The sequence below is a fragment of the Leptidea sinapis genome, chromosome 5, assembly GCF_905404315.1.
Source record: "Leptidea sinapis chromosome 5, ilLepSina1.1, whole genome shotgun sequence".
NCBI lineage: Eukaryota > Metazoa > Arthropoda > Insecta > Lepidoptera > Pieridae > Leptidea > Leptidea sinapis.
In genome coordinates, this window is record NC_066269.1 from 10,128,284 (window position 1) to 10,155,806 (window position 27,523).

Genomic DNA, 27,523 nt, shown 5'->3' on the forward strand with positions numbered 1-27,523 from the left:
TAACGGCCGTTTTCAATAACGTATCTCTAGTTGCAGATATATTGTTATCACCGTTTAATGACAAGATCTTATCTATCCATAGTTATGTGCAATATAGTTATAGTCCAATGCTATCTGTCAATAGGTTATTGAAATGTTAGTTAAACTGAGGATGGATAGGTTATTGAAAACGGCCGTAAGTGATACAGGTAACTGACATAGATACGCGACTAGTTTACTTTAGTTATTTTCACGGTATAAATATGTCCTATGGTATATTGTTATGGGCCGAGCAGCCGATATTAATACCATTTTCGTGCTGCAGAATAGGGCCAAAGAGTATAATAATATATAGGGAAATAGGGCTATTTGCGCTGCTTCTAACCTGAGTAATAAAAAATCAATAAGAGAAAATATTATTAATTTATCTTCTAATAATCCCCCTTTGAATTATTATTTATTTATACAAATAATTTAAGTTTTCTTTAGTGTTGATTCCGCCAATATTTGTTTTTAAAACAATTCGACACGTGTTTCGCCTCTACACGAGGCATCCTCAGGACGTAAATCATTTGTATAATTATGGATTTCCGCAAAGTAACGCCTAATTCAACAAAGCCCGCTGAGTTTCTTGCGCCCGTTCTTCTCAGGTCTGAGGCACACTATTTTGAATGTGTGGTAGTTTTTGGCGTTCATTAAGTGATTTTAAATCCTATTTTGAATAGAAATATTTGAATTTAAATGCATCTTTATACAATTACAATTTTAGTAAGTACATAAGGGAAAGTACAAAACGAAAGGTACATTTACAGGTAAACAGCATTTATATGTGTGATAAACATAACAATTTTGAACAATAATTTATTGTACATAATAAATTAAGGAAATAAAGTGTCACTGTTTGGTCAGGAAAGGGCAAACAGACAATGGTGTCGTTATTGGTTGGCTATGGTTGTAAACAATGTTTATATGTATTTTATGATTCACTTGACTAAAAGACTTAAAAGTGAGACAAGAGAGCAAAGAGGATGTAAATACTACGTAATAAGAGGCGGGGCTGTCTAAGTAAAAATTTAAATTTAGATAAATATGATTGCAGTGATTTGACGTAAGTTTGAAATAGCAGTTATTACAGTATCGCGATTGGCTTTGGATTATATCGTTAACCATCGATGATCCGGCTAAGTTTGAAAGAGAAAAGTTGCTGAAGGCGACACTAAATGCTAGCGACCTTGAGCGATATGAGTTCACGACTGCCGGCCCGCGATCTATGTAACAAAGCCAACATTTTCAAAATCCTTGCGTGGAAATCGTTATATTTTAACAGGCGCAAACAGTTCATATGTATTACAATTCTCATTATTGATTACTAATCTGAATAAATGTACCTACACAAAAAAAGTACAAGCTATATAAATACCTTTTCTGAGAATAGTACTAAACAAATGCGTCATGCCGAGAAAAAACTTGTTTAACTGCAATGAAAAGTGGTAGTTCAAAATAGCTCTGGAGTGTTAACTATAACCAACAGCAAACATTAGAAACCTACAAATAAGCCTTAAGGGTATGTGTTATATGATAAATTAGTGTACATAGCTCCAAATGCTGTATTTTCACCACTAAACATGTCTAAAATGCCTCCTTTGCATGTTTTCTGCTTACCCTTCGCCTTAAAAATTACGGCCAACGTATCTATATCTAGTTACGGATACATTGCTGTCACCGTTTAATGACAAAATCTTATCTATCCTTAGTTACGTCCAATATAGTTATAGTCCAATGCTATCTGTCAATAGGTTATTGAAAAGTAAGTAAGCGTAAAAGGATTGATTTGTCTACTTCTAGTAAGTTAAACTGGGATAGATAGGTTATTGAAAACGGCCGTTAGTGGATTTCGGCTATCTCCGTTTTTCACAAGATTACAACCGTCATCAATTGTCAATCTATCAATGAATGTACCTTTTATACAATCGAGCGAATCGTTTATATCTTAGAGAGTTTCACTAGGCCGCAAGTATGCCCCGCTGTGATCAGATACCAACAGGTGATGACGTAAGTGAGTACATGTTCAATATAAGCACAATACAGTTATAGAATAGTACTTTAACTTCATACTAGAGCACTTCGACGCACACACACATACGCACGATTTACACGCCGCTTAGCAATCTTGGGAAGACAAAACTATTGATTGCCACGTGCTTTAAATTAACGGCGCCGCGCTCTACCTATTTATATAAGAAAAGACGCTTAATGCATTCAATATCTGGACGACCAAGCCTTGCTCGGATTTTTAAAAATGTTCAAAAGTTGAACAAAATAAAACTGTAGTCTTCTGCTTTCCGAATCACCCAATTTCCCATCTGAGCTATTATAGTCTTGTATATAGTGGCGAAATTTACGTTTGTATTCTAATATTATTGTAGCTGTTTCTTATTAAAACACGGATAAAACTACATATTTTTAAATTGAAACCTAGCTAGATCCATTTTTCGCCCCGAAATCCCCTGTTTACTAAATTTTATGAAAACCATTGCAGACGTTTCCGAGATTCAGAATATATATATATACAAGAATTGCTCGTTTAAAGATATAAGATAAACGCAATAAAAACTATACAGCCACAGCCAGATGAAGCCACAACCTGAGCGTTGAACAAGACAAGATTTATCAATACGCCACTCGAACGGTTGGCTCAGTGAAAGAGCGCTCGCACGGACTGCGAGAGGGCGCGGGCTCGAGTCCCGTATCATCGTTTTAAGACTAAAAATGCAAATAATAATTAATAATAGTAAAAAAAAACTCAAAACAACCCTTTACAGAAAACCATAAAAAAAACAAATAAAAAAGTAGAAAACAATTTTGCATAAGCATTAACAACGAATAGTGAAATTATGTTACAAAAAAAGGTATTTATTTTATTGTAAAAAAGCGTGGCTTAAAGCTCTACTTTTACCAATAATGTCAATATAACATTTAAACAAAAGTGATATTAAGTACCCCATCAGTTTCACCTCGTTCCCGAGATAAAGGGTCTTGACAGACAGACAGGCAGACTGACAACAATGTTATAGAACCCGTACTTATAGCATCATGGGGGTTCCCTTTTGGGGTACGGCACCCTAATGACAATAAAAACAAAAGTGGCGAAATCCAAGGTAGCTGCCGTGTATATTAAAAAAAAAGAATTGTGTGGATTTATGAAACCACGGTAAATATGAAACTTTTCTTCAAATTATAGGCATTAAACTAAAAATTTTTGGAATAATATTCCATTAAGGGTCCGCTTTATCAATCTTAATTTTATACTTGGAAAATTGGAATCATTGTGGGAAATAATAAAAGTAGACTAAGTCTCCAACGAATATTTTTATTGAACTCTGTGTCTTAGCCCTGTCTTACACATATTAATAAATAACAACATTTAAATTAAACACTGACAAAAACATAAAATTAGCGTGGAGCACTGGCACAAATGAGTAATAGTCTGTATACTACACGGTCAGCTGCTGCGAACTATAGGCGCCGCCCGACCGTCACGCGACATTCAACTAAAAATAATTAAATTATTGATTTCAAACAAAAACACTATTTCAACAATGCACAATATATACAAATTGAACTTTTTACTAAATCTATTCAATTTCCCTTATAAGATATAAGTACACATCACTAATGTTACACAATACGTCAGCTGTAAAGCTACAGATATACTGCTATAAGCATTTCAGTGACGCGAACTCACGAGATTTCATCCATACAAAAAGTATCTAACTATATGTATATATATATTTATTTTTTAATTATTTACTCATCGCGTGTGCCACTGAGTCATGAGCATATCGGTGACGCGAACCCATAAGATTATCCCCTGCCAAAAAGTGCCCAACGTGGCTAAAGAAGTTTTCACTCACAAACAAAAAAGATAAAGTTTTTCTTTAAAACAGATATAAAAAACGAAAAGAAAACTTTTGACATTCATTGGAACCTTGCTTGAAAAAACGACGAAAAATGTACAAAATCATTGCTAGAACTTATTTTTGTAGTTCATGTCACACTAAATCACGAACAGGCGTTAGAATAATAATATTATGTATATGTACTTTCAATATGATACCAAGTCCAATGACATTTTAACCTTACATAAATACATTAATGTACATAATTAATTAATTTATTCGATATCAACGATAAGAAGTCGTCCACTGGCTAAATTCGAAGGCATTATACACCCACTATTTTTTTTTATATAAGAAGAGGCAAACAGGCAAGAGTCTCACTGGATGGGGGGTGGTGAGGCAACCGCCCATGGACATCCGCAACAACAGGTGTCAAGAGATGCTTTAGAGACATTAAATGTAAAAATATGCTCTTTTCTTGTTGTATCGGTTCGGGTAAACAGCAGCCGGTAATTAATGGCGTGCGTGGCAAATAAATTCTTGCAAAACGCGCGGGTGAATACCACATGTCAACGTGGCAAGATTCGGCGAATAAAAATTCGCCCGCCCAGTGGTGAGAACAGTACTTTTTGGTATTTTTTGTCTAAGTCTTGTTACACAAATATAAAAAATATGCTTTAAAAAAATACAAAGTGGTAAAAGTTAAATTTTTTTATAATTTATTGATAAATCAATCAAATCGGGTTAAAACCCGACGCGGACGTTTCGTGGCCATTTCAGGAGCACGTTATCAGGGGGACTGCAGTTAACAGGTTACAGTTACAAATACCTTGTGTAAAAAACCGGCGTTTTAATCCTTTTAAAAGTATTTTTTTATACAAATTTTGATAGGCAAAAATTTTGATAGACAAGATGATACGACGCAGACGATCTAGTCAACATCGTTATACACAGTCGAATACGTTGGATGAGAGCAGCACAGGGCCGATCTTCATGACGATCTTTGGGGGAGGCCTTTGTCCAGCAGTGGACGTCTTCCGGCTGAAATGACGATGATGAAGCAAGTATCCAAGCCTACTCTGTGGATTAAATGACTCAAGTAAGCCGAAAGTTTTGATATCTATTACGTCATTGGTTACATAAAAGATTGTAAGTTGTATGTAAACTCGTGCAGTTTCAAGTGAACATTGTGTATCCTACACACACGCACACATTGCCGCGAATCGAACCATTGAGTCGAATTATAGAAAGTAATAACATACATTAAAAAGGCATAAAAGGCATTTACTTTCTCAAAATTGATTCCTTTAGAATTCTTTTTGATGTCATTTCTAATATACTAGATACTACTACCGCTTCGGAAACAAATGGCGCTCTGAGAGAGAAGAAGCGGCGCAATAAACTCTCCGAGTATTCTTTTTTTGCGCTCTTTTCAAAAAAATATTCAATATTGTACTGTCATTGCTATTGCTATAAAATAATCATAATCTAGCCCCAGGCTGTCCGATCACTTAGTTATTCAGCTGTGGAGTTTTATTCAGCATTTACGACAGAGACATTTTTTAATAAAATATTTAAATTTATTTATACATAATGCCTGAAAAGTGGCTGGGACTTTTTTATAAAAGTGTATACATTTACCCTTGAAGCTATTATGGCGTATCTTATGAAGCCTACTAGTATTAGTTACAAGCAATCCCTTATTTCTAGTGTTATAGCAATGAAAATAACTATTAAGAGCAAAAAGGTGGCGATTTTTCTGAACGTATATTAAATTTTCATAAATGTGCTGACAATGAACAGTCATAATATTTATTTCTTTAAGTTTTTCTTTGAGAGACTGTTTATAACCAAGTTGATATACAGCACGAACAGCTCTGATTTGCAGAGCAAACACTATACCAATGTCAGCAGCATGACCCCATAGTAAAATACCGTAGGTCATGATGCTGTGAAAATAACTGAAGTATACTAATCTAGCGGTCGCAACATTCGTGTACTCTCTAATATTTCTAACGGCATATGCCACAGAGTCTATTTGCTAGATGGGCAATATGTGGACCCCACTGAAGCTTTTTATCTAACGTGATACCCAAGAAGACCGTAGTGTCCACAAGTTCCAATCTCGGGTCATTTTTACCGCATGTTTGTACCGCTTACGTAAAGAAAGGGGCTTATTTAAAAAAAAATACTTTTTTTGTTTCTATTTTATTTACATACTCGCTCCAATTAGAGACCGCACTACCTAAGAACAATAACTTTTATTTTACGGAAACTATGAGATGCTAGTGTGCGTGGCATCTCGACACCCAAGTTAAGTTATTTTACTTAAATTAATAAAATACAAAATACTGCTGATATGTGATCCCAGTGTCTTTCGTATTTCTTGTAGTATTATTTTTACAACTTTTACTACGCAATTTTGGTTTCAATTATTAGCAAAGTTTAACAGAACATATTGTCACGAGAGCACGTCAACGTCACACATTGTTCAAGACTGGCTATATGGTATATTGAATGAATCAATTATGCAAAGACAAGTGTTACGCCATGAAACAATAAAGATTAGTTCATTCGCACGAGTTTTTATGAATTATATTGTGATCAAACCTTTATAGTAAGACCTGCAGTCATTCAGTCGAAAATATCCCCTCACAAGGTTGTGTCGTGCGTTGCTTTATTTTGATTTGTGAGTAAAATATTGAACTTACGACCCTGTTAAATTCATTAGTTATACAGTCTAATGTACAGTGCTTATTGATTCCGTTGTTTCGAAGGTATGTTTATACAATGCTTTTCATATTATTTTGTTATTTTTAAGGGGACATCCCTTCACTTCTGAGATTAATTATTATTCAAATTAAATTGAACGCTTGGGTTCGAATTCTCGCACCGTTCATAAATTTTGGTTATAAATTAAATGTGTAGGGTTTTTTTTGTTAATTTTTTTTTTAATATAAAGGTGGTGACAAATGTACCTTATTATCTTTGTTATTTTTAAAGTAACGTCCCTCTCACTTCTGGGACTAATAATAATCATTCAAATTAAATTGTTGAGAGGTGTGGGTTCGAATTCCCGCATCGTTCATAGATTTTGGTTACAAATTTAATGTGTATAATGTTTTTTTTTGTTACCTTTTGTTTTTCTGATGTGAAGGACGTGACAAAATTAACTTATAATTTCCTCTGCTTAGAGAAGATGAGAAGAAGCACACTTGGTCACCTGTTTGTTAAGTGGTCACCCGCAACCCATGGGGGCTCTCTTGTAACAACACCAGAGGAATCACTAGAGCGTTGCTGATCTGAATGAAGTGTCCAATAAAAGTACATATTTATTGGAAAACTAGAATATTATTGGTACGTGGAGGCGAGGATCGAACCGGGGGCTCCGTGGTGAGAGTCAACGGTTCAACCTATGGCGCCAACCGCTCTTTAGGGTTAGATATGAAACTTCTAATACGCACCGTATTAAACCATCTTTTGACTTTCGATACATCACTAAATGCTATTAATTGATTGATACTTACTTATATTAAGTTTTATCTTTATAAATAAAAAAAATACCCTGACAGTGTGATAATTGATAAGTGTTTATGGTAGGTATATTAAATATTTAAATGGTTCGAAGTAAATTTATCACGGGGAGTGTTCGGAAGCGCTGTTTAACCTGATTCCTGCCGCCGAATTCCACCTTCGCACGACACGCCACAAGTTAGGATATCATCCCCACCATCTGGATATGTTGCGGTGTTCAAGGTGCTTTCTTCCTCGTACTACAAAACTGTGGAATGAGCTTCCTTGTGCGGTGTTTCCGGGACGATACGACATGGTTACGCCAACGAGGCCAAGGCCGCCAAGGCCGGCAACGCTTCTGTGATTCCTCTGGTGTTGCAAGAGAATATGGGCGGCGGTGATCACTTAACACCAGCTGACCCGTACGCTGAAACGAAAACGCTGTCCAAACCCTTTGAAATATAACAAAATAATGTATGGTTTAAGTGTGTATCTTATTTAAGTCTACAGAAAAGACCGCAATTGCATATAATATCTATCTTTTAATAATAACACAGTAAATCCATTTGATTACTTTAAAAAATTGGCAATTATAAAGCGGTAATGTAAAAGCTGATTAAACAGACATGATATTAATCCTTATAATTTTATTACTACTTACATTAAATTATAAAATCATTCAGAAATACGTTTTTGTTTTATTTTTAACTCAATAACTTTGATTGCACAGTTCCGATGGCTTTTAGATTACATTAATTCCGAATACTTATATATTTTTTTCTATTGACAGAACAGCGTCTGTCGGTTCAGCTAGTTTAGAAATAAATAGAAAAAAGTCATCAATATAATTGTGAGTCAGGATTAATAAAAAAATTGTTAGTTACAAAGTTTTTTACCATGTAAGTATATCGTTCTGTACTAAAGTGCATGTAGTTATAACCAGCCTAGCGGGCTATGTTCCGATATGCACTGCACAGTGCTGTCACTGTAGTAAAATTTGTTCCGTTATGGACTGCCAGTATACTGCCGCAGTACCGTAGGTAAATATATGACGTCATAAATCGCCGCCATATTCTACTGTGAGCACTGGCGTTTTCGAGGTAAGGTACTTGCAGTACTTTGATCACGTGATCAGTCAAAACCACTCGAGTGCTAACGTTTTATAAACAATACCTTCAGTTAAATCCCAAATATTTTTAATTGAATAGTACTCCAACGGCAGTTTTTTTTAATGAACTAGAAAACTTTATACGGGATTGAGTATTGTTTTCAATAGTAACCAATATAACTGTTTATAAAGGAACGGCTTCACAGTATACTAAATTGACGTCACACTGTACAGTGGTCGCAGCGCATACCGGAACATACCCTCGATTGTATGAAACGTGCAGTCATTGATATATTGACAGATGACAGCTATAGTCTTATAAAAAAACCGAGATAGCCGAAATCCGCTACGATCCAAGCAACTGTTCGCTTTCAAACTTAGCCGGATTATACTCCGTCACCAATCGCCATACTGTAATAACTACTATTTCAGACTTACGTCAAATCAATGCAGGTTTCATACAAAACTAACTTTTACTCAGGGCGCCTCTTATTACGTAGTATTTACATCCTCTTTAATTATAACTGAATTTAATAATATTAACTCTGCTAAAGTAGCGAAAGATAGGGACAATAATGTCATATTACATAAGTGCTATATCCATCTATATATATAAAAATAAATTGCTGTTCGTTAGTCTCGCTAAAACTCGAGATCGGCTGGATCGATTTGGCTAATTTTGGTCTTGAAATATTTGTGGAAGTCCAGGGAAGGTTTAAAAGTTGAATAAGTAGAAAAATGCTGCTAAATTAAACAAATCAACACAAATTTGTTTTTCCTTTGATGTGTCCATACATATAATTTCTATGTGAGAATTTATTGACGCACGGTTTGACAGTTCTGCTGTGAAACAACTTCATTACGACTATATACTATATTTTACGAAGTAATTATTGATGTTATAATATATTATTGACAAATTCATATAAAAACATTATTTTATTTATTATATACATGACAACGTCTGTCGGGTCAGCTTGTATAAAATAAACATATTAATTACCATAACAACGTGATAATTCAAATGTAATAATTCCAAGTAAATTTAAATTAAGTAATAAATTTTTACAAAGTCATCAATTTAATTGTAAGACATCATTTCGATTCATTTGTAATTCAACACGAACGTACTTTGATCATTAACATTTTAGGGTTCTCTAATAAGTTCGGAACAATATTTATTTATTTAGCACTAACTGACCCAGCAAACGTTGTATTGCCATATAGAGTAAAAAGAAAAAAAAAATTAAATTTTTTGTGGTATAAAATAAGATGACGACCGATTCTCAGACCTACCAAACATTAAATCGTACATAAAATCTACCATTATAGGTAGCTTAAATTAAATTTTATTTGTTACCTACGGAGAAAGTTTGAAAGATATAAGGATTCTAATTAATTATAGATTTTAAACTATTCTTGCAATTTGATTTCTGAACGACGGGGGACACATCAAAGGAATAACAAAATTGTTGTGTTTACTTAATTCCGATTATTTTCATACTTATTTACCTTTTAAAACCTTCTCTGGTCTTCCACAAATAATTCAAGACCAAAATTTGCCAAATCGGTCCAGCTGTTCTCGAGTTTTAGCGAGACTAACGAACAGCAATTCATTTTTATATATACAGACTAGCCGTTCCCGCCCGTTTCGCTGGGCGGATTTTAAAAGGATTTTTTTTTTGTTAATCTTATTACAAATACAAAAAAAAATATGTAGCCATAAACAGGTTCAACACTCATGTTACTCAACTCTCTCTCAGCATACAAGATTTTAAATAACGATACGTCACTCGAACGGTTAGCTCAGTTGGTTAGAGCACCGACACGGAACGCCGGAGGTTGTGGGTTCCAGTCCCGCATCGTTCATAAAATTTTATTTTTCAAATTTTATTTGTGTATTAGGTAATAATTGGGTATAATAAAGAAATATATATATATATATATATATATAGGGACGGAATTGAGAATCTAAACGAATCTCAAATTCACTGGAATACATAAATAATTATCAATATTGGTCCAGCCGTTTAGGAGGTAGTTCAATTGTGAATCTTAACCATTCTCGAATCCACCTGAAGACACAAAGAAAGTTTCATTAAAATCGTTTAAGCCGTTTAGGAGGAGTTCAGTTACAACAGACGCACGAAAGAAATATATATATTAAGATATATATAGATTTTGCAAAAACCTACTGAATAGCTGTATGACATTGGTGGTTGAACAAGACATACAAGATCTATCAACGATACGTCACTCGAGTGGTTGGCTCAGTGGTAAAAGCGCTCGGACGGAACGCAAGAGGTCGCGGGTTTGAGACCCGCATTGTTCATAAATTTTGTTTTCAAATTTGGTTTGTGTAATTAATCCCAGAAGTGAGGGTTATCACTTTAAAAAATAACAAATTATTATTCAAATTATACTTCACATATTTTTATTCAAAATAGGATTTAAAATTACAGTTTACAGAACATAAAAACTACCAACCATTCGAAATAGTATGCCTCAGACCTGAGAAGAATAGACATACAAGACAGGATTGTTTTTTTATATTTCGTTACAATATATGCAATATCGTACAACAAAGTTTATAATTAAAAAGTTTGAGAGCATTCGTTCCATGCTCAGCCTGTGTGTTTCTTTGCCACCTTTATCTACACCCATGCTTTAAATCATCTATTACAGATTCGGAAACAGTTAGCTTATTGCCAACATTAAAACACCCATTGTCTCATAACCATTACATCATCCAAACGAGTGTTGTAATGTTGTACTGAATTTCATAACAACACTCCTTTGTTTTTTTTTTTTCGATCCCTTCATGCGCAAAGAGTTTCAACAGACAGCCACATTCTAATTGCTCGATGCGTGATATCTGTGTGAATTTCAAAAAAGAACATTTTCGTTTACGCGCGTTCCACACTACCAGAACGTCACGCGCCGTTAAAAATAAAAGTAGGTTATCCTCATCCCCGCCATTTTTCTTCAATATTTTTATTGTTTTGTTTACAAAATATGAGCGATTCAAGTTTTTTAAACGCTGCAAAAGTACACAATATTCAAGTGAATTTTAATAATTGCATTATACAAAATGTAAATTACTATAATATAATATAATATCATAATAATATTGACACACTTTTCACACAAATTATTTGCCCCAAGTTAAGCATATATAGCCTGTGTTATGGGTTACAAAACAATGATATATTTAATACAATATACTTACTTAAACATACATAAATTCATATAAACATACATAAATACATTTAAACATCCATGACTCGAAAACAAACATCCATATTCATCATATAAATGCTTGCACCGACCGGATGATATTAGGTTACTACTAGGACTGGCTGTTTTAATGTTAGCAGTAAGTTAACTGTTTCAGAATCTTTTAGAAGATTCAAATTTTGAGTGTAGATAAAGTCTTGAATGCAACTGTTGATAATTAGGTATTAAACAACTCATGTGATACTATTATCAGATTCGTGTCTTAATACCCCTTATTACACAACAGTTGCATAAATAACTATTACCGCAAACGTTTTTTAACAACATTTTGAATTATAAAGCGATTTAAAACGGCAATTATAAAGCGTAATGTAAAAGCTGTTTATACAATTAACACGATATTTACACGACACGATACTACATACTATTATAAAATCATTCAGAAAAATGTTTTTGTTTCATTTTTAACTTTGATTACACATTTTCGATGGCCTTAAATTACATTATTCCCGAATACTTACATCAAATGAGACTTGACAACTTATGTTTCAAGGTGACGAGCACAGTTGTAGTGCCGCTCATAATTTTTGGGTTTTTCAATAATCCTGAGCGGCACTGCATTGAATCAATTACCAACAGCTGAACGTCTTGATCGTCTCGTCCCTTATTTTCATTAAAAAAAAACATTTTATGCTATGCAAGTATACTAAGTATATAATAAGTGGCAGTGGATGTAATATTATGGCTTCCCTACTTAACTATCTTTTTTATTGAATATAATATTTTAATTAAGTTAAGGGGAGGAAACATATGTTTCATTTAATAACTGGGTCAATAAACTGCATCACACAAAAAGTAATGTGCAATGCTATTATGTACTGCGTTGCACTAGCTTATTAGCATTGCTGACAATTACGTTTCTGTTTTGTATGGGCAAACATTTTGTGTATAATAAAACTGCATATTAACTGCTTTATTATAAGCAACTCTTGTACATATAAATTTGTATTTATTAATTATTAAGCCTTGATATCAGCAGTATCCAATTCGGATGGGCAGCGTTTGGGAAGCTACATAAAATCTTCTCGTCCCAAATACCACAGTGTCTTAAGACGAAAGTTATTCACCAGTGTGTGTTGCCAGTGATGTTATAGGGAACGCAGACGTGGTCGCTACCTATGGGCCTTATGGGGAAGCTCATGGTTGTCCAGAGGGGAATGGAGAGGACTATGCTCGGAGATTCCCTACGAGATTGAAATAGAAATGGGGAGATCCGTAGGAGAAAATCACCGACATAGATCAGTGGGCAGGGCATATTGCTTAACGTACAGGTGGCCGTTGGGGTAGATAAGTTCTCTAATGACGACCACACGAAATGGTGAAATTTTATGGGGCGACAATCCAATCTAGATATGGATTTAATCGATTTTGGGATCCCCAAGTTTCACACCTATCGTCTTTTAGGTATCATCGTATTTCATCATCTTTACAAAAAGCCATTGACTTTCTTAAATTTAATATTATATAATTATTTCACTACAGAAACAAATAGCGAGCTTAAAGAGAGTAAAACGGCAAACGAAACTCTCCCGGTATTATTATTTGCTATTTTAAAAATACAATTTAATATTAATTTCGTGAAACACTCAATATTCAGTCTATCTCTTACTTGAGATAAAAATCGTAACTATCGTTGACTTTTCTGTCCCAATAAACTTATCGACGTTGACTCACCATATCCGTACACGCTGTCTGTCAATGGGACGGCGTATAGCTTACCAGCGATAGAAGTTTGTATGGAAATTGCAATTCACGCGTCCCAATATAAGGCGATAAGAATGACTTATCGGGTGTATTGGGACACCTTCAGATTATTGACAGCTAATTACTGACAGTACAAGGTAGTAATTTATCTCTATCTGTGGATAGTATATTGGGAACGGCCGTTAGAGTAATAAACGCACTCCGCGCCCCACGCCCTGTCAAGCCGCACACTACGAGCGCAAATTCGTAGTGCCAGACAGGACGTACCCACGAACTCAATATACTCACCATACTTTCACCAATAACTGCTCAATTATTAAGAATATTAATAACTTGTTATTTATTACAGACACCACAATGGGCTTCCTGGAAGAGAGGGACATAGAAGATGTTCCTTCTATCAAAGAGTATTACAAAGGCAAGACCATCTTCATTACGGGAGGATCTGGTAAGTTAAATAGAATTTAGGCGAAAAGTAAGCAGAAAACACGCAAAGGAGGCATTTTCGACAAGTTTAGTGGTGAAAATACAGCATTTGGAGCTATGTACACTATTTTATCATATAACACATACCCTGAAGGCTTATTTGTAGGTTTCTAATGTTTGGTGTTGGTTATAGTTACACTCCAGAGCTATTTTGAACTACCACTTTTCATTGCAGTTAAACAAGTTTTTTCTCGGCATGACGCATTTGTTTAGTACTATTCTCAGAAAAGGTATTTATATAGCTTGTACTTTTTTTGTGTAGGTACATTTATTCAGATTAGTTATCAATAATGAGAATTGTGAGCATGTAAACTGTTTGCGCCTGTTAAAATATTACGATTTCCACGCAAGGATTTTGAAAATGTTGGCTTTGTTACATAGATCGCGAGCCGGCAGCAGTGAACTCATATCGCTCAAGGTGGCTAGCATTTAGTGTCGCCTTAAGTCCATTTTTTTATGGAAAAGTAGGACACCGTCACCGTCACCGACATTCTCTTACAACACTGGAGCGAGGGAAAACTAAGCGCTTTGAATCGTCATTAAAAATATTTAAGTAATTGGAATTACAGATTCTACCATATTATGTTCGGAAAAAGTTGAGCTCCTGAAAAGAATATACAACGGCCACTCTTTTCAATTAAATGGAGTATTTTACAATGACTGTAATGTACATGATAAATTATTTTGTAAGGTGCTGCACCCAATATATGAATCTTTTTTAAGTTTAATGCGTTTTAAATGTCAAATCTGTATATATAAAAATGAATTGCTGTTCGTTAGTCTCGCTAAAACTCGAGAATGGCTGGACCGATTTGGCTAATTTTGGTCTTAAATTAATTGTGGAAGTCCAGAGAAGGTTTAAAAGGTGAATAAATAGGAGAATGCTGCTAAATTAAATAAAAACAACAAATTTGTTTTTCCTTTGATGTGTCCATACATAATTTCTATGAGAGAATTTATTGACGCACGGTTGACGTGACAGTTCAGCTGTGAAACAATTTCATTACGACAGCAGGGTGCATATTTTACGAATTAGTTTTTGATGTTATGATATATTATTGACAAATTCATATAAAAACATTATTTTATTTATTATATACAGAACAACGTCTGTCGGGTCAGTTAGTATTTCATAAAAATTCCACCTTTAGAGTTTGAATTCATTGTTTGTAAGGATACTTCGTGAACATGATGGTCGTGATTACTGTCATAAGCTTCGTTAGATAATATGTTCTTCTCTCTAGCTGCGTTTGTCTATGTGCTAGTATATTTTCTTATATATAAAATTCTAGTGTCCCGGTGTTTGTTACCAATTTCCTCCGAAACGGCTTAACCGATATGTATGAAATTTTGTGTGCATATCGGGTAGGTCTGAGAATCGGACAGCATGTATTTTTTAACAGCCCTTGATGATAAGGGTGTCACACCCCTAAATTTTTTTTTATTTTCATTTACATTACTTTAGACACAACTTAAAATTTTCACCCGTCTAAGATCAACACCTATTTTTATATCGTGATTTATATATCATTCTGTTCCATTCACAGATGGCAATCGAATATAATAATGGACGATAAATTTTATGTACGATATATTTGGTACGAGAATCATAGGTCTGAGAATCGTTCGTCATCTATTTTGTATACCCCAAAACTTTTATTTTTTTTTATTACCTTAATTGACAATACAACGTATGCTGGGTCAGCTAATAAGTCTATAAAAACACAATATTTTCGTCCCTCTTTTAACTAATAACACATTGTTCAATGTCATTTTACCTTGAATCTTAATGATACATCGAGTATTTTTAATAATAGAGGGATAAACCGGCTTGTTAGTTGTGGTATGTAATTACCACCGTCCATAATGCAACGGACATGCACGGATTCAAATGATCACGTATAGTTCAAGATATTACATACTAGATTGGGCAATTCTTTTTTATTTTTCAAATAAAACAAATAGAAACTGCTCTTTCCGCTGGCAGCGCTCTTCTATGATACAACGGATATTCCTTGTCATTGTGGACAGTCTCTCAAATAGTACTTCCCTGTGAACTTTCATCTCTTATTTCAACCCCATTTAGGTCACAGTTTCATAAATGCTCGAACAAATGTTTATAAATTATTTCTGATCAAGTGCCTAAATACAAAGTTTCATGGTTTTATCTTCGATAATGACGGATTTCCATACAAACTGCCAACTGGCATCGCCTTTTCAACCCCTCCATTAATTTTTTTTTTTGCAATAAAAGGTTGCCTATGTCCTTTTTCAAGCTCTAGTCTATATCTGTACTAAATTTTATCAAAATCGGTTCGGTGGTTTTAGCGTGAAAGCGTAACAGACAAACTCTCATTTATAATATTAGTAGGGATTAAGCTCCTGTGATACCTCTGATGTTTCTGAAGAATGTGGGCGGCGGTGATCACTTAACATCAGGTGACTCGTACGCTCGTTTGTCCTCCTTTTCCATAAAAAATGACTTCGTAACTCTAAAATAAAAATTATATATAAAAGAATGTTTTTCTAGATAGAGCCTCTTGCTACTAGACAGCCGATGAAATAATTTTTTATGACAATAAGGGATGAGACGAGCAGGACGTTCAGCTGATGGTAATTGATACGGCCCGCCACTCAGGATTCTTGAAAAACCCAAAAATTCCGAGCGGCACTACAATTACGCTCGTCACTTTGAGACATAAGTTAAGTCTCATTTGCCCAGTAATTTCACTAGCAACGGCGCCCTTCACACTTAAAAACAGCTTACACATTACTGCAGGGCAGAAATAGGGGCTGTTGTGATACTTCCCATAATCTAGCCGGCATATTGTGCAAACGTGCTTCCCGCTGGTATAATAGCCCAGGTTTATTACTTTAGTGTGCGTGACAAGCTACGTCTTACATTTGCGATTTGTGTGTCACTTTGTGTTAGTGTGCGTGCATTGCTCAAAATAGAGGTTAACTTTGAACCTTATTTTCTTCGACGTTTTCACAGTTATCACAGTCTTCCTAGAAACATAAATTATCTATGCTAAAGCACAACATTATATAATTTCAGGTTTCATGGGCAAAGTTTTGATCGAAAAGTTACTCTACTCCTGCACAGATTTGGACAGAATATATCTTCTGCTGAGAGCTAAGAAAGGCGTTGACCCTGAAAAAAGATTGGCAGCTATATACTCTTCTATGGTAAGGTTAATTTATTTTATTTTATGAACAGCACGGCAGTGCCACTTACAATAATTAGACGAAACACAAATAGGAAATATTACAAACAAAAATGGAATATTAAAGATTAATTGAATTAATTATTCAATGCTCTCCGCGTATCTTCGTATTTCACAAACTAGGGAAGTCCACCCATCATTGAATGGATCGCATTGAGCATTCTTGTCCAAGAGCTCGTTGAAAGATGCCAATGAACGCTGTATAGGTGCCATGGCTCGGGCAACGGTGCGATGAGGAGAAACCACGAAAAGTTTAGTTTAACGTGGGCGAAGATTATTAAATTGGGGACAAGTATACGACACAATTGATCATGAAGATCTGGAGCATCAACGTCTTCTCGTAAAATTCGACACATACCAGTGGGGGCTACTTTGCACAGGAATCCGGCTTGATTATGGGTACCAAAACGGCGCCTATTTCAGCTGTGAAGCAGTAATGTGAAAACATTACTGTGTTTCGGTATGAAGGGCTGAAGCTAGTGAAATTACTGGGCAAATAAGGCTTAACATCTTATGTCTCAACGTGACTAGCGCAATTGTAGTACCACTCAGAATTTTTGGGTTTTTACACAATGCTGAGCGGCACTGCATTGTTATGGGTAGGGTGTATCAATCCTACTCGTCTCGTGGCAATTGAAACCTAAACAACCTAAGAGAAATCTGGTTGGATACATGAAAGATTAAAGAAAAATTATATAAAAATGATAATATTACAAGAGAAATCATTATATACGAGATATAATAGAAGATACTTGAAGAAAAATAATATCTATTTATAATAAACTTGCTGAACCACTGACTTCTACTAAATACCACTAGACTGGCGGCTATCAAAGTGCTTTTGTGCCTGTTTGATATTCGCCATTTTGGCGCTGTTGGCCATGTAGCGAGAGTCTGAGGTACTAAAACTAGTGACGACAACCTCAGCTAAAGAAACATCGATAGGAAAACTATTTACAAAAAAATTGTGTACTATATTACGATGCTTCTTGAAGTATAAATAACACGGAAAACAAACGAAATTAATTCAAAATGCAAAAATACTTCAGAGTATTGTACGTTCTTTCGCAGCCATTTGTATAATACGTCAAAATTAGTTCTCTGGACGCTCGCGAGTGGCGCTTCAAATAGGCACAAAAAATTTGCTGTCAAACATATAGATGACCCGACAAACGCTGTTCTGTACTCCCCGGTTACATTATCGCTGGAGCTGACGTCAATGACGTCACATCGTCGCTTTGTTACGGTGTGCAAAACAAGGATCACTAGGATATTATTTTTAATTAAGAAACTTCCATTATTTTTTTCTGTATAATAGATTAAATTGAAGGTGTTGTGTTGTGATGTTGATTATTATTAATATTATTATGGAAAATTAAATTAAAGAATCTGGGTTGAGTAAAAACAAGTATTTTTCTGGCGTTACTATTATAGCGACACAGAACAACAAAAACTACAGTACTATTCTTTATCAACATTTATTATACAACAATAGTCAAAACGTAACAATGAAAACTTCAAAAACAAAACAGTGATAGCACGAAAATATCACATGTACCTAACAGTAATGAAACTGCAAACCGTACTGACGCAACAGGACGAGTGCGAAGGGGTGAAAGGGGAACGGGAGGCGACTTCACGTTCCAGCGAGGTCCAGAAATTGCCACGTACGTGAATACGTGAATAGAATATTGAGTTGCATTCTAGTTAATGGCCCTACTGCAATACACGTATGAGATAACAATTGATTAGCTGTTGTTAACTTTTTTAACGTTATGAATAGAATGGCTTCCCACAATACTGAGAAAACTCATTAAGGTTTCTGTTGGAGCAGAAAAATAAAAAAAACGTGCGTCACTGAGAAGAAATCAACCTAGATTCAAAAAATCGCCCTAGATTCAAAAAATCGCCCTATATTCAAAAAATCGACCTAGATTCAAAAAATCGCCCTAGATTCAATTAACTACGTAGATTTTTTTCTCAGTGACATGATTGGATCTTAGTATGATATGATCCTTCAAATAAAATTTATTTTGGTCTACATATACGACGATCCGTACGACTTCTGCAGCACTTTATAATACATCTTAATATATATAAATTACGTGACACGTTTTTGTCCGCGATGGACTCCTGAACTAATGAACGGATTTAAATGGGGATTACTTCACGCAGTGCAGTTAGGTCCAACTTGAGAGATAGGATAGTTTTTATTTCGATTAGGGACCCATAATTATTTTTATTTCCTATATTTGTTTTGTATGGACATATTTTCTGTGAGAGAATTTATTGACGCACGGTTTGACAGTTCTGCTGTGAAACATTGTCATTATAACAACAAGGAGCATACGTTGCGAAATAATTCTTAATGTTATGAAAAATTATTGACAAATATATAAGAAAAAGTGTTTCATTTATTATGTACAGTACAACGTCTGTCGGGTCAGCTAGTATATATATTATATAATATGTATGTATTTTTAATCATTGTCACATCTATTTTTAAAAGCCCGTCCAATTAGGATCCGATCCGAACTGAACCACGTGCCGGGACTGTTTGTAAGCCCTGCCCACTACTGAATAGTTTTAGTTGTTTAAAGGCCGGCAACGCTCTTGTGATTTCTCTGGTGTTGCAAGAGAATGTGGGCGGCGGTGATCACTTACCACCAGGTGACCCGTATGCTCGTTTGTCCTCTTTTAAAATTTTTTTTTTTTTTTTCTTTAAAAAAAAAAATTGCGCTATTTAAAAGCGTTAGTAATGCTTGCATGTTTTATTTGCGTTCACTGCTTTCAATATTTTATTTCAGTGAGAATTATTATATTAGGTTTTTGTTGAATGTATTTAAACGGTTACCTTTAGTTATGTCTACGAAACTGGTTCTACTAATAGAGTAAATAAATTATTCTATTATTTTTGTGAATAGTTTAACTTTCACAGATTCACTGATAATCAAGTTGTCGTCCTAATACGCGTATTTTTTGAACCTGAGAGTTGAACATGACTTGACAAGATTTACAGTCGATGGGTAACTCGGACAGTCAGTTCCATTGGTAAGAGCACTCGGACGGATTCCTAGAGGTGCGGGTTTGAATCGACCATAAATTTTGGTACAAATTAAATTTGTATATTTCTTTGCATTCTCCCACTCTCATTTAGGAACAAAATGTTGATATAATAATCTCAATTAATCATTCTATTTTCAGTGCTTCAACCGTCTTCGCAAGGACAGACCTGGTGTTTTTGAATCAAAGGTCTTCTTCATCGCTGGTGACTGCAGTGAAATTGGATTGGGTAAGTATTATTAAATATTTGGGATTATTATGGAAGAGGAGAACAAACGAACAGGGGTCTTCTGATGTTAACTGATCACCGTCTCCGTCATTATCTAGCAAAAAAAAGGTGTTTTGTACGTGTTTACGCGCTTTTTTGAAGGTGCCCATGTCGTATGGCCCTAGAAACATCGCATAAGGAAGCTCATTAAACACCTTGGCTGTACAAGGAAAAAAGTTGCTTGAAAATCGCCCTGTGGAGGAACGCTATACATCCAGATGGCTTGGATGATATACTAATTTGTTAATTTGTGATTCAGCAACAAGAATCAGGTTAAACAGTATAAACCTAGTATTGGAATTTTCGATGACGTAATAACCTTTATATGTTAACCGTAACTGTTCTATCTTCGCCGGTTAAAGCTATTGTTAATCTTAAGTAGCTAAATAGCAACCTGTCAAAAGTATCAAATAAATATTCGATACTGACTTGATATTTCACTTTTTAACTTTAACTATGCCAAGGAATACGATGGTGCAACACATTCCGCAGTCAATGTTAAAGTCAGCGTTGCTGTTAACGTTAAATTTGACTTAAACCTTTACTATAACAGCTAATACAATGTAACCTAACCTAATAATATCACTACACAGTCCAAGTTATATTAGTATGTCATTGAAACAAGGCCGTTAAACTATAAAAAATTAAGTCGATTGACAATCTACCCTTTAATTATAACATCACTAGTGAAATTGTAATATCACGGCTGCCATAATATACCTACGACACATATAACGGCTCAAATCTCGTGAAATAAATCACCTTATACCTTAAAATTTGTTGTTAACTCCGGAAATTATAGAAGTTGGAATTAAGTTTGGCATTTGATATACTCGATCAGAAAATAAAATCAGATTATTAAAGGGAAGGTCATGGGTAGAATAGTTTGACTGATTCTTAGGCAGGTCGTTGACATTTTCTTTCTCTACTTTTAAACCGGTTGTTATAAGGGCAGATAAAAGTCATGGATATCTCTAATGGTAGGACGATGGATGGTAGAAAAATCTAGTAATAGTAATATCCTTAGTTGTATAAGTAGTAGTAATGGGAAAGGAGAAAATGGAGCCCTTCTAGCATCACGTCTTTGTTTTCCATACACCCGTCTGTCTGTCAAGACTCTATAGGGTTATAATTGTTACAGGTAATAATTTTACGCTATTGGCGATAGCAAAGAAAACACTTAAACTATAAATATAGGCATGCATTACGAAATAGTGAGCGCTTTGAGTGATATGCGCTGCTACTTATAATATCACCTATATACTCTTAAGATATTTATTGGATCTACGAAACACTTATATATTACTAAAATAGTTACCAGAGTGCTTTTAACAAGTATTATACTACTGTAGCTTGCAGTTGTAACCCGTCAATAGCTCACACAACATTAAAGTTGTAACTATTGCTATAACAGCACCGGTCTAAATCTTTTCTATCACCCAAATATCACCACTTAAGAACTTGTATATTACTTCAAGTTCTAAGATCATGGGCCCAAACCAGTTTTATAAGAGAGTTATCACACCTATTGTTGGCACCTCTATAGCAACATAGCCTTACCAAATTCTCTAAAACAGCTCATGTAGCACTTATTCTTATCACCAAAATGTTTGTTGGAGCTTTATCTCAGGAACGCTTGGTGGTATCGAGTTGAAATTACGACGATATACTCAGATCTACAGTCTCTTGAAGCATTTAACGTAAACAAAAACCAAAATTTATTTACCATTTTAAAATTTTACTCATATTTTGCAGGGATGTCAGAAGAAGACCGTGCGTTGATAGTCAACCGCTGCCAAATAATATTCCATGTCGCTGCCAGTGTCAGGTAAGAACAACTGTTGGTATACAAAATATATATATATTGGTTTTAAAATAAAATAAATCTGTCCAATAAATCTGTAAAATAGCACGAGGAATAAATTATTATTTGTAGTATTATTATAAAGATTACTGTCGCTTTACCGGTGCGTTAATCTAGTATCGCCATTGAATCTCCATGTGTGTGATATATTTAATTTACAGGTTTGATGACTCATTGAAAGTGGCTGCACGACTCAATCTACGAGGAACAAAAGAACTCATTGACATGGCAAAGGATGTGAAGAATTTAGAGGTAACTTTCATTAGTTAGTGACCCTGACTACTAAGCTAGAGGTCCCGGGTTTGAATCCCAGTAGGTGTAATCATTTATATGATGAATATGGATGTTTGTTTCAGAGTTATGGATGTTTAAGTAAGTATCTTGTATTAAATATATCGTTGTCTTGTACCCATAATACAGGCTATGCCTAGTTTGGGGCAAGATAATTTGTGTATAAGTGTGTCAATATTATTAGTATTATAATACATATAGTAAGCAGCAAATAAACAAAAAATAATAAAAAATTCACTTTTTAAAAACGGAACCCTTCTAAAAACACTCTGTTGTCCATTCGTCTATCCGTCGGTCTGTCAGTTTGTCTGTCAAGACGCTTTATCTCGAGAACGCGTGGAGCTATCGAGTTGAAATTAAAACAATAAAATCAAGTATCGAAAAATCAAACTTCTAAGTTAACGTTAAGAAAAGATACGGCTGCTTATGCCGCAAAAAATGAAAATTTCGATATTCTCAAGGGAATCAAACCATGAAACGAGAACTAGAACTATGAAATTTGGCAAATTATACCATCTTGTACTTATTCATATTATAAAATCATAAAAAACAGGATCTTTATGCAAGACACGGCCGTCCAAGTTTTGAATTATGTTAACCGTGTAATGTCGGGTATCGTATGAAAGGGTATTGGTACAAGCTGAAACAGATGTTCGATTATTTTTAAGTTTTGGGTTTATGACGATGTGTTTTTTTTTTCAATTCTTTACATAATTTCAATTTATATTGGAAAATTAATTATACTAAAACAAATAACAAGTAATGGCGGCCATTTTTTTTACAAGCAACCAATCGCAAATATATTGAATATTCCCTCAACGTTCATTTAAGATTCGTTTTATAATAAAAATAATCTAGCAGTGGCTAATGCGTCAAACCACATAATACTGACCCTTTATGTTGTCAACACCTCTTATTAACATTCATGCACAGACTTAGATCTATTCTGATATTTTCGCGTTTTACAAAATTTGTATAACTACTTTCATATTACTTTACACACACCAAGCATTTAAAAAATATATATAATTTACGTCACGTGTTCACCAGCTTACTTAATACACCACGTCAAGAAATCACCGTTCGCATAACGCCAACGTTCGTTTGTAACGGTCTCATCAAGTACTCCCCAGCTTACTCCCCACGTCAAGAAATCACCTTTCGCATAACGCCAACGATCGCTTGTAAAGGTCTCATCAAGTATTCACCAGCTTACTCTCCACGTCAAGAAATCACCGTTCGCGTAACGCCAACGTTCGTTTGTAACGGTCTCATCAAGTATTCACCAGCTTACTCCCCCCATCAAGAAATCACCGTTCGTGTAACGCCAACGTTCGTTTGTAACGGTCTCATCAAGTATTCACCAGCTTACTCCCCCCGTCAATAAATCACCGTTCGCGTAACGCCAGCGTTCGTGCGTAACGCTCTCATCAAGTATTCAACAGCTTACTCCCCCCGTCAAGAAATCGCCGCTCCCGTAACGCCGGCGTTCGTTTGTAGCGCACTCATCACGCATTCACTAGCTTATTAAACTTTTAAATCAATTATAAAACAAAATAAATATGAATAGAATGTAGTTCCTACATGACTTGATTTATAGTGATTGAAACACGTTTGCCGATCGTGCCCTATATAAGCTTTTGCTAAAGTGCTAAGTTCGAGAATTCATATCTTATTGTGAATTCTAAGTAGAAACTCTGCCCAAATACAGTGAGTAAAACAATTATGTGTGTTTAAATTACCACCCCCTTCTACACTTACTTCCTTAAGGTTTTGTTTTTTATGAAAATAAGGGACGAGACGATTCTCAGTCTCATTTGTGATTTCACTAGCTATGGCGCCCTTCAGACCGAAACACAGTAATGTTTACACATTACTGCTTCACGGTAGAAATAGACACCGTTGTGGTACCCATAATCTAGCCGGCATCCTGTTCAAAGGAGCCTCCCACTAGTAAAAACAGGTTTCTGTAAAGTGTTACGTTTAGACGTTATTTCAATCAACTCAATATTTTGTAGAATCGATTTTAATCGCTTCCATTTTTATTGAATTTATTCAGATAATTCAATAGATCAATTAAAATTGAACCGTTTTAACTCAATATTACTCGCACCGCTTGTTCAAATGAACTAGACACAATTAATACAATGTTTGAAGCTATTATTAAAAAGTTTTTGAAAACTGCTTTAGCGGCGTTGAACACTTTTCTTGGGATGGGTATAAAATGGTTAACTCGCGTTAGGGCACGTGTCGTGATCGAAAATTCGTAAGACAATCGTAGAAGTTATGGACGAAAGATTTGTGCTTTAAACTAATTACAGTTCGGCTATTTCAACTGAATGATCATACGGTTATTGGACAAGTGGTTGAATCATTGTGATTGCGAAGCCGAAACACCGCGATGTCGTGGAATCGAATCTCAGTCGTGAAATATTTTAACACTGTGTCATTAGCAAAGACTCTCCCTAAGGCGATAGTTATACATGTATTTTTTGTTCTCATTGCCTATTGTATTATTGTAAATAAAAGTTGTAACTTCGCCGTTAAGTAAATTTGCCTCAAAATCTGCGATCTGCATGGAATTATGGTGAAATATCGACACCTAATTACGTTTCTCAAAAAGCTATGAGACGTCGGTGAGATGGATGAAAGTTGATTTTTCGGAGAGATAAACTTTTTAATGTAAAATAATTGTAATAGTTCTGAAATATAACTTTTTTTATTGATATATAAATTTCCATATTTGTGTACGATAGCGAAATAAATGTATATTGTATTTAACCACATAAATGCTAGTACTTTTATACTGATAAGTAAAGCAATTATAATAATAAAAATACATACTCACGCCTTGTTCCCGTCGGGGTAGGCAGAGACAATAGAATGCCATTTGCTTCTATCCTTACAAACCTCACTTCCTCTAAATTCATTACTCTTTTCATACATGCTCGCCGGTTGCGGGTGCTTCGGACCTCTCCTTTTCTCAAAACGTCATTCGTCCCCAATTTGGTCGACGAATGTTTTACGAGGTCTCCCGCGATCGACTTGCCCACACACACTTGCCTTATATATTTGATGCGTCATTCTTTCTTCACTCATTCGCTCCACGTGTCCAAACCATTTCAGCATTCCTTTTTCAGTCTTTGTCACTACATCCTCTTTCAAACCACAGCGCGTTCGTATTACCGCATTCAGAATTCTATCAGTCAATCTTACCCCACACATACTACGCAGTGATCGCATCTCAACTGCGTTAATTCTGTTTTTACGCTTCTTGCCATACTGCCAACTCTCACTTCCATACATTAACGTGGCGACAAGCAATCCATTATGTACAGCCATTCGCGCTTCTATTGGCACAGTTTGACCGTTTATAAAGGCATGCAGCGCTCCATTCATACAGTTTCCCGCAGTCACTCTCGTTTCAATATCACCTTCATATCTTCCGTCTCTTGTAATCATGCTACCCAAATATACGAATTCTGTAACTTGTTCTACCCTTTCATCTTCAATCGTGATATTACATTCAATCTGCCTTTCATCCTTCTCAAATACCATCACGTGCGTCTTTCTTGCACTTTCTTTAAAGCTCCCGTTCAAGCAGTCCATCATTTGTTGCAATTCATTTACCGATGATGAAAAAATTACTTGATCATCGGCGTACAAGAGGCAAATGCGTGCGAAATTATTCCATAACGATTCCAAAATATTCAAAAATGTACAACGTTAATGTTCAAGTTTGATAATGTTCTATATGTTCATAAGCACATTGATGAAATTGCTAGAAACTGTAACAATCATAATGTTAACACGAGGAACAAACATAAACGTGTTATGCCTACTACTCGGTTAACGGCCGTTTTCAATAACCTATCTATCCTTAGTTTAACTTACTAGAAGTAGACAAATCTATCCTATTACGCTTACTTACATTTCAAAAACCTATCGACATAAAGCATTGGACTACAACTATAAATTGGTCATAACTATGGATAGATAAGATCTTGTCATTAAACGGTGATAGCAATGTATCCGTAACTTGAGATACGTTATTGAAAACGGCCGTAAGTCGAGTTAATAAGTCTTTTATTGGGTGATGTATATCCTTTTACAATATGATCCCAGAAAATGTACTAATAAATGCGTTACGAAATTTAAAAGAATTGTTAAAAACGTTTGTGTGGGAAAAGTTATTATAACATAAACAATTTTTTTAATGATACCATAGACTGATAATGAAGGGAACACCTTCAGGCTCTTTAATTATAAATGTTTATCGTACGATATTACATTGTTATCCATATTTTTTTTAAAAAAAGCTGTGCATTATTGTGAACAGGTTTTGGTCCACGTGTCAACATCATACGCTAACACCAACAGAGTGAGTATTGATGAAGTCGTATACCCACCACATGCTGACTGGAGAGACACCCTCAACGTCTGTGAATCCTTCGACGATGCCACTTTAAACTCACTCACACCAAAGTAAGATCATTAATCATAGTTAAACAATTTGTCATTGTAAAATCTCTCACTTCTGGGATTAATTGGACGTAGTTCCTGAAAAACGTTCCAAGCCACAAACATCACATTTGAAGGAATTCGTGTTTAAAGTTTAATCAATATTAGTGCATTCTATACACGTGGGTTGGGCTAATAAGTAATTATTTCATTTAAAGAGTGGCAGCAGGGCTTTTTTTGTCAGTCCGTTAATATGAATCACGTGACCAGTTTTGTGTTCTTAACTCAATTTCGACATGATAGTGATTTGGAACGGTGCGACGGTGCGTTCGTTAGAAGCCCCCTCTCCAATCGCTTTTGTTC

At 35.0% G+C, this 27,523-nt stretch overlaps 1 protein-coding gene across 3 annotated transcripts in view; it reads left to right on the top strand.

Annotated features, from left to right (window-relative positions):
* The first annotated feature begins 6,500 nt into the window (after nucleotides 1-6,500).
* The window catches only part of LOC126964420 (fatty acyl-CoA reductase 1-like), a 30,788-nt gene continuing 9,765 nt past the window's right edge, over nucleotides 6,501-27,523 (top strand). The window contains exons 1-7 of one of the 3 annotated variants that reach the window (XM_050807516.1): nucleotides 6,501-6,655; nucleotides 13,850-13,948; nucleotides 17,045-17,175; nucleotides 20,418-20,505; nucleotides 22,300-22,372; nucleotides 22,570-22,660; nucleotides 27,039-27,184. In XM_050807516.1, the coding sequence (XP_050663473.1) occupies nucleotides 13,858-13,948; nucleotides 17,045-17,175; nucleotides 20,418-20,505; nucleotides 22,300-22,372; nucleotides 22,570-22,660; nucleotides 27,039-27,184 (620 nt within the window). In that variant the 5' untranslated portion in view covers nucleotides 6,501-6,655; nucleotides 13,850-13,857. Of the gene's footprint in view, nucleotides 6,656-8,271; nucleotides 8,291-13,849; nucleotides 13,949-17,044; nucleotides 17,176-20,417; nucleotides 20,506-22,299; nucleotides 22,373-22,569; nucleotides 22,661-27,038; nucleotides 27,185-27,523 lie in introns of those variants that run through there. The other 2 variants (XM_050807517.1, XM_050807518.1) reach the window with 2 other exon arrangements.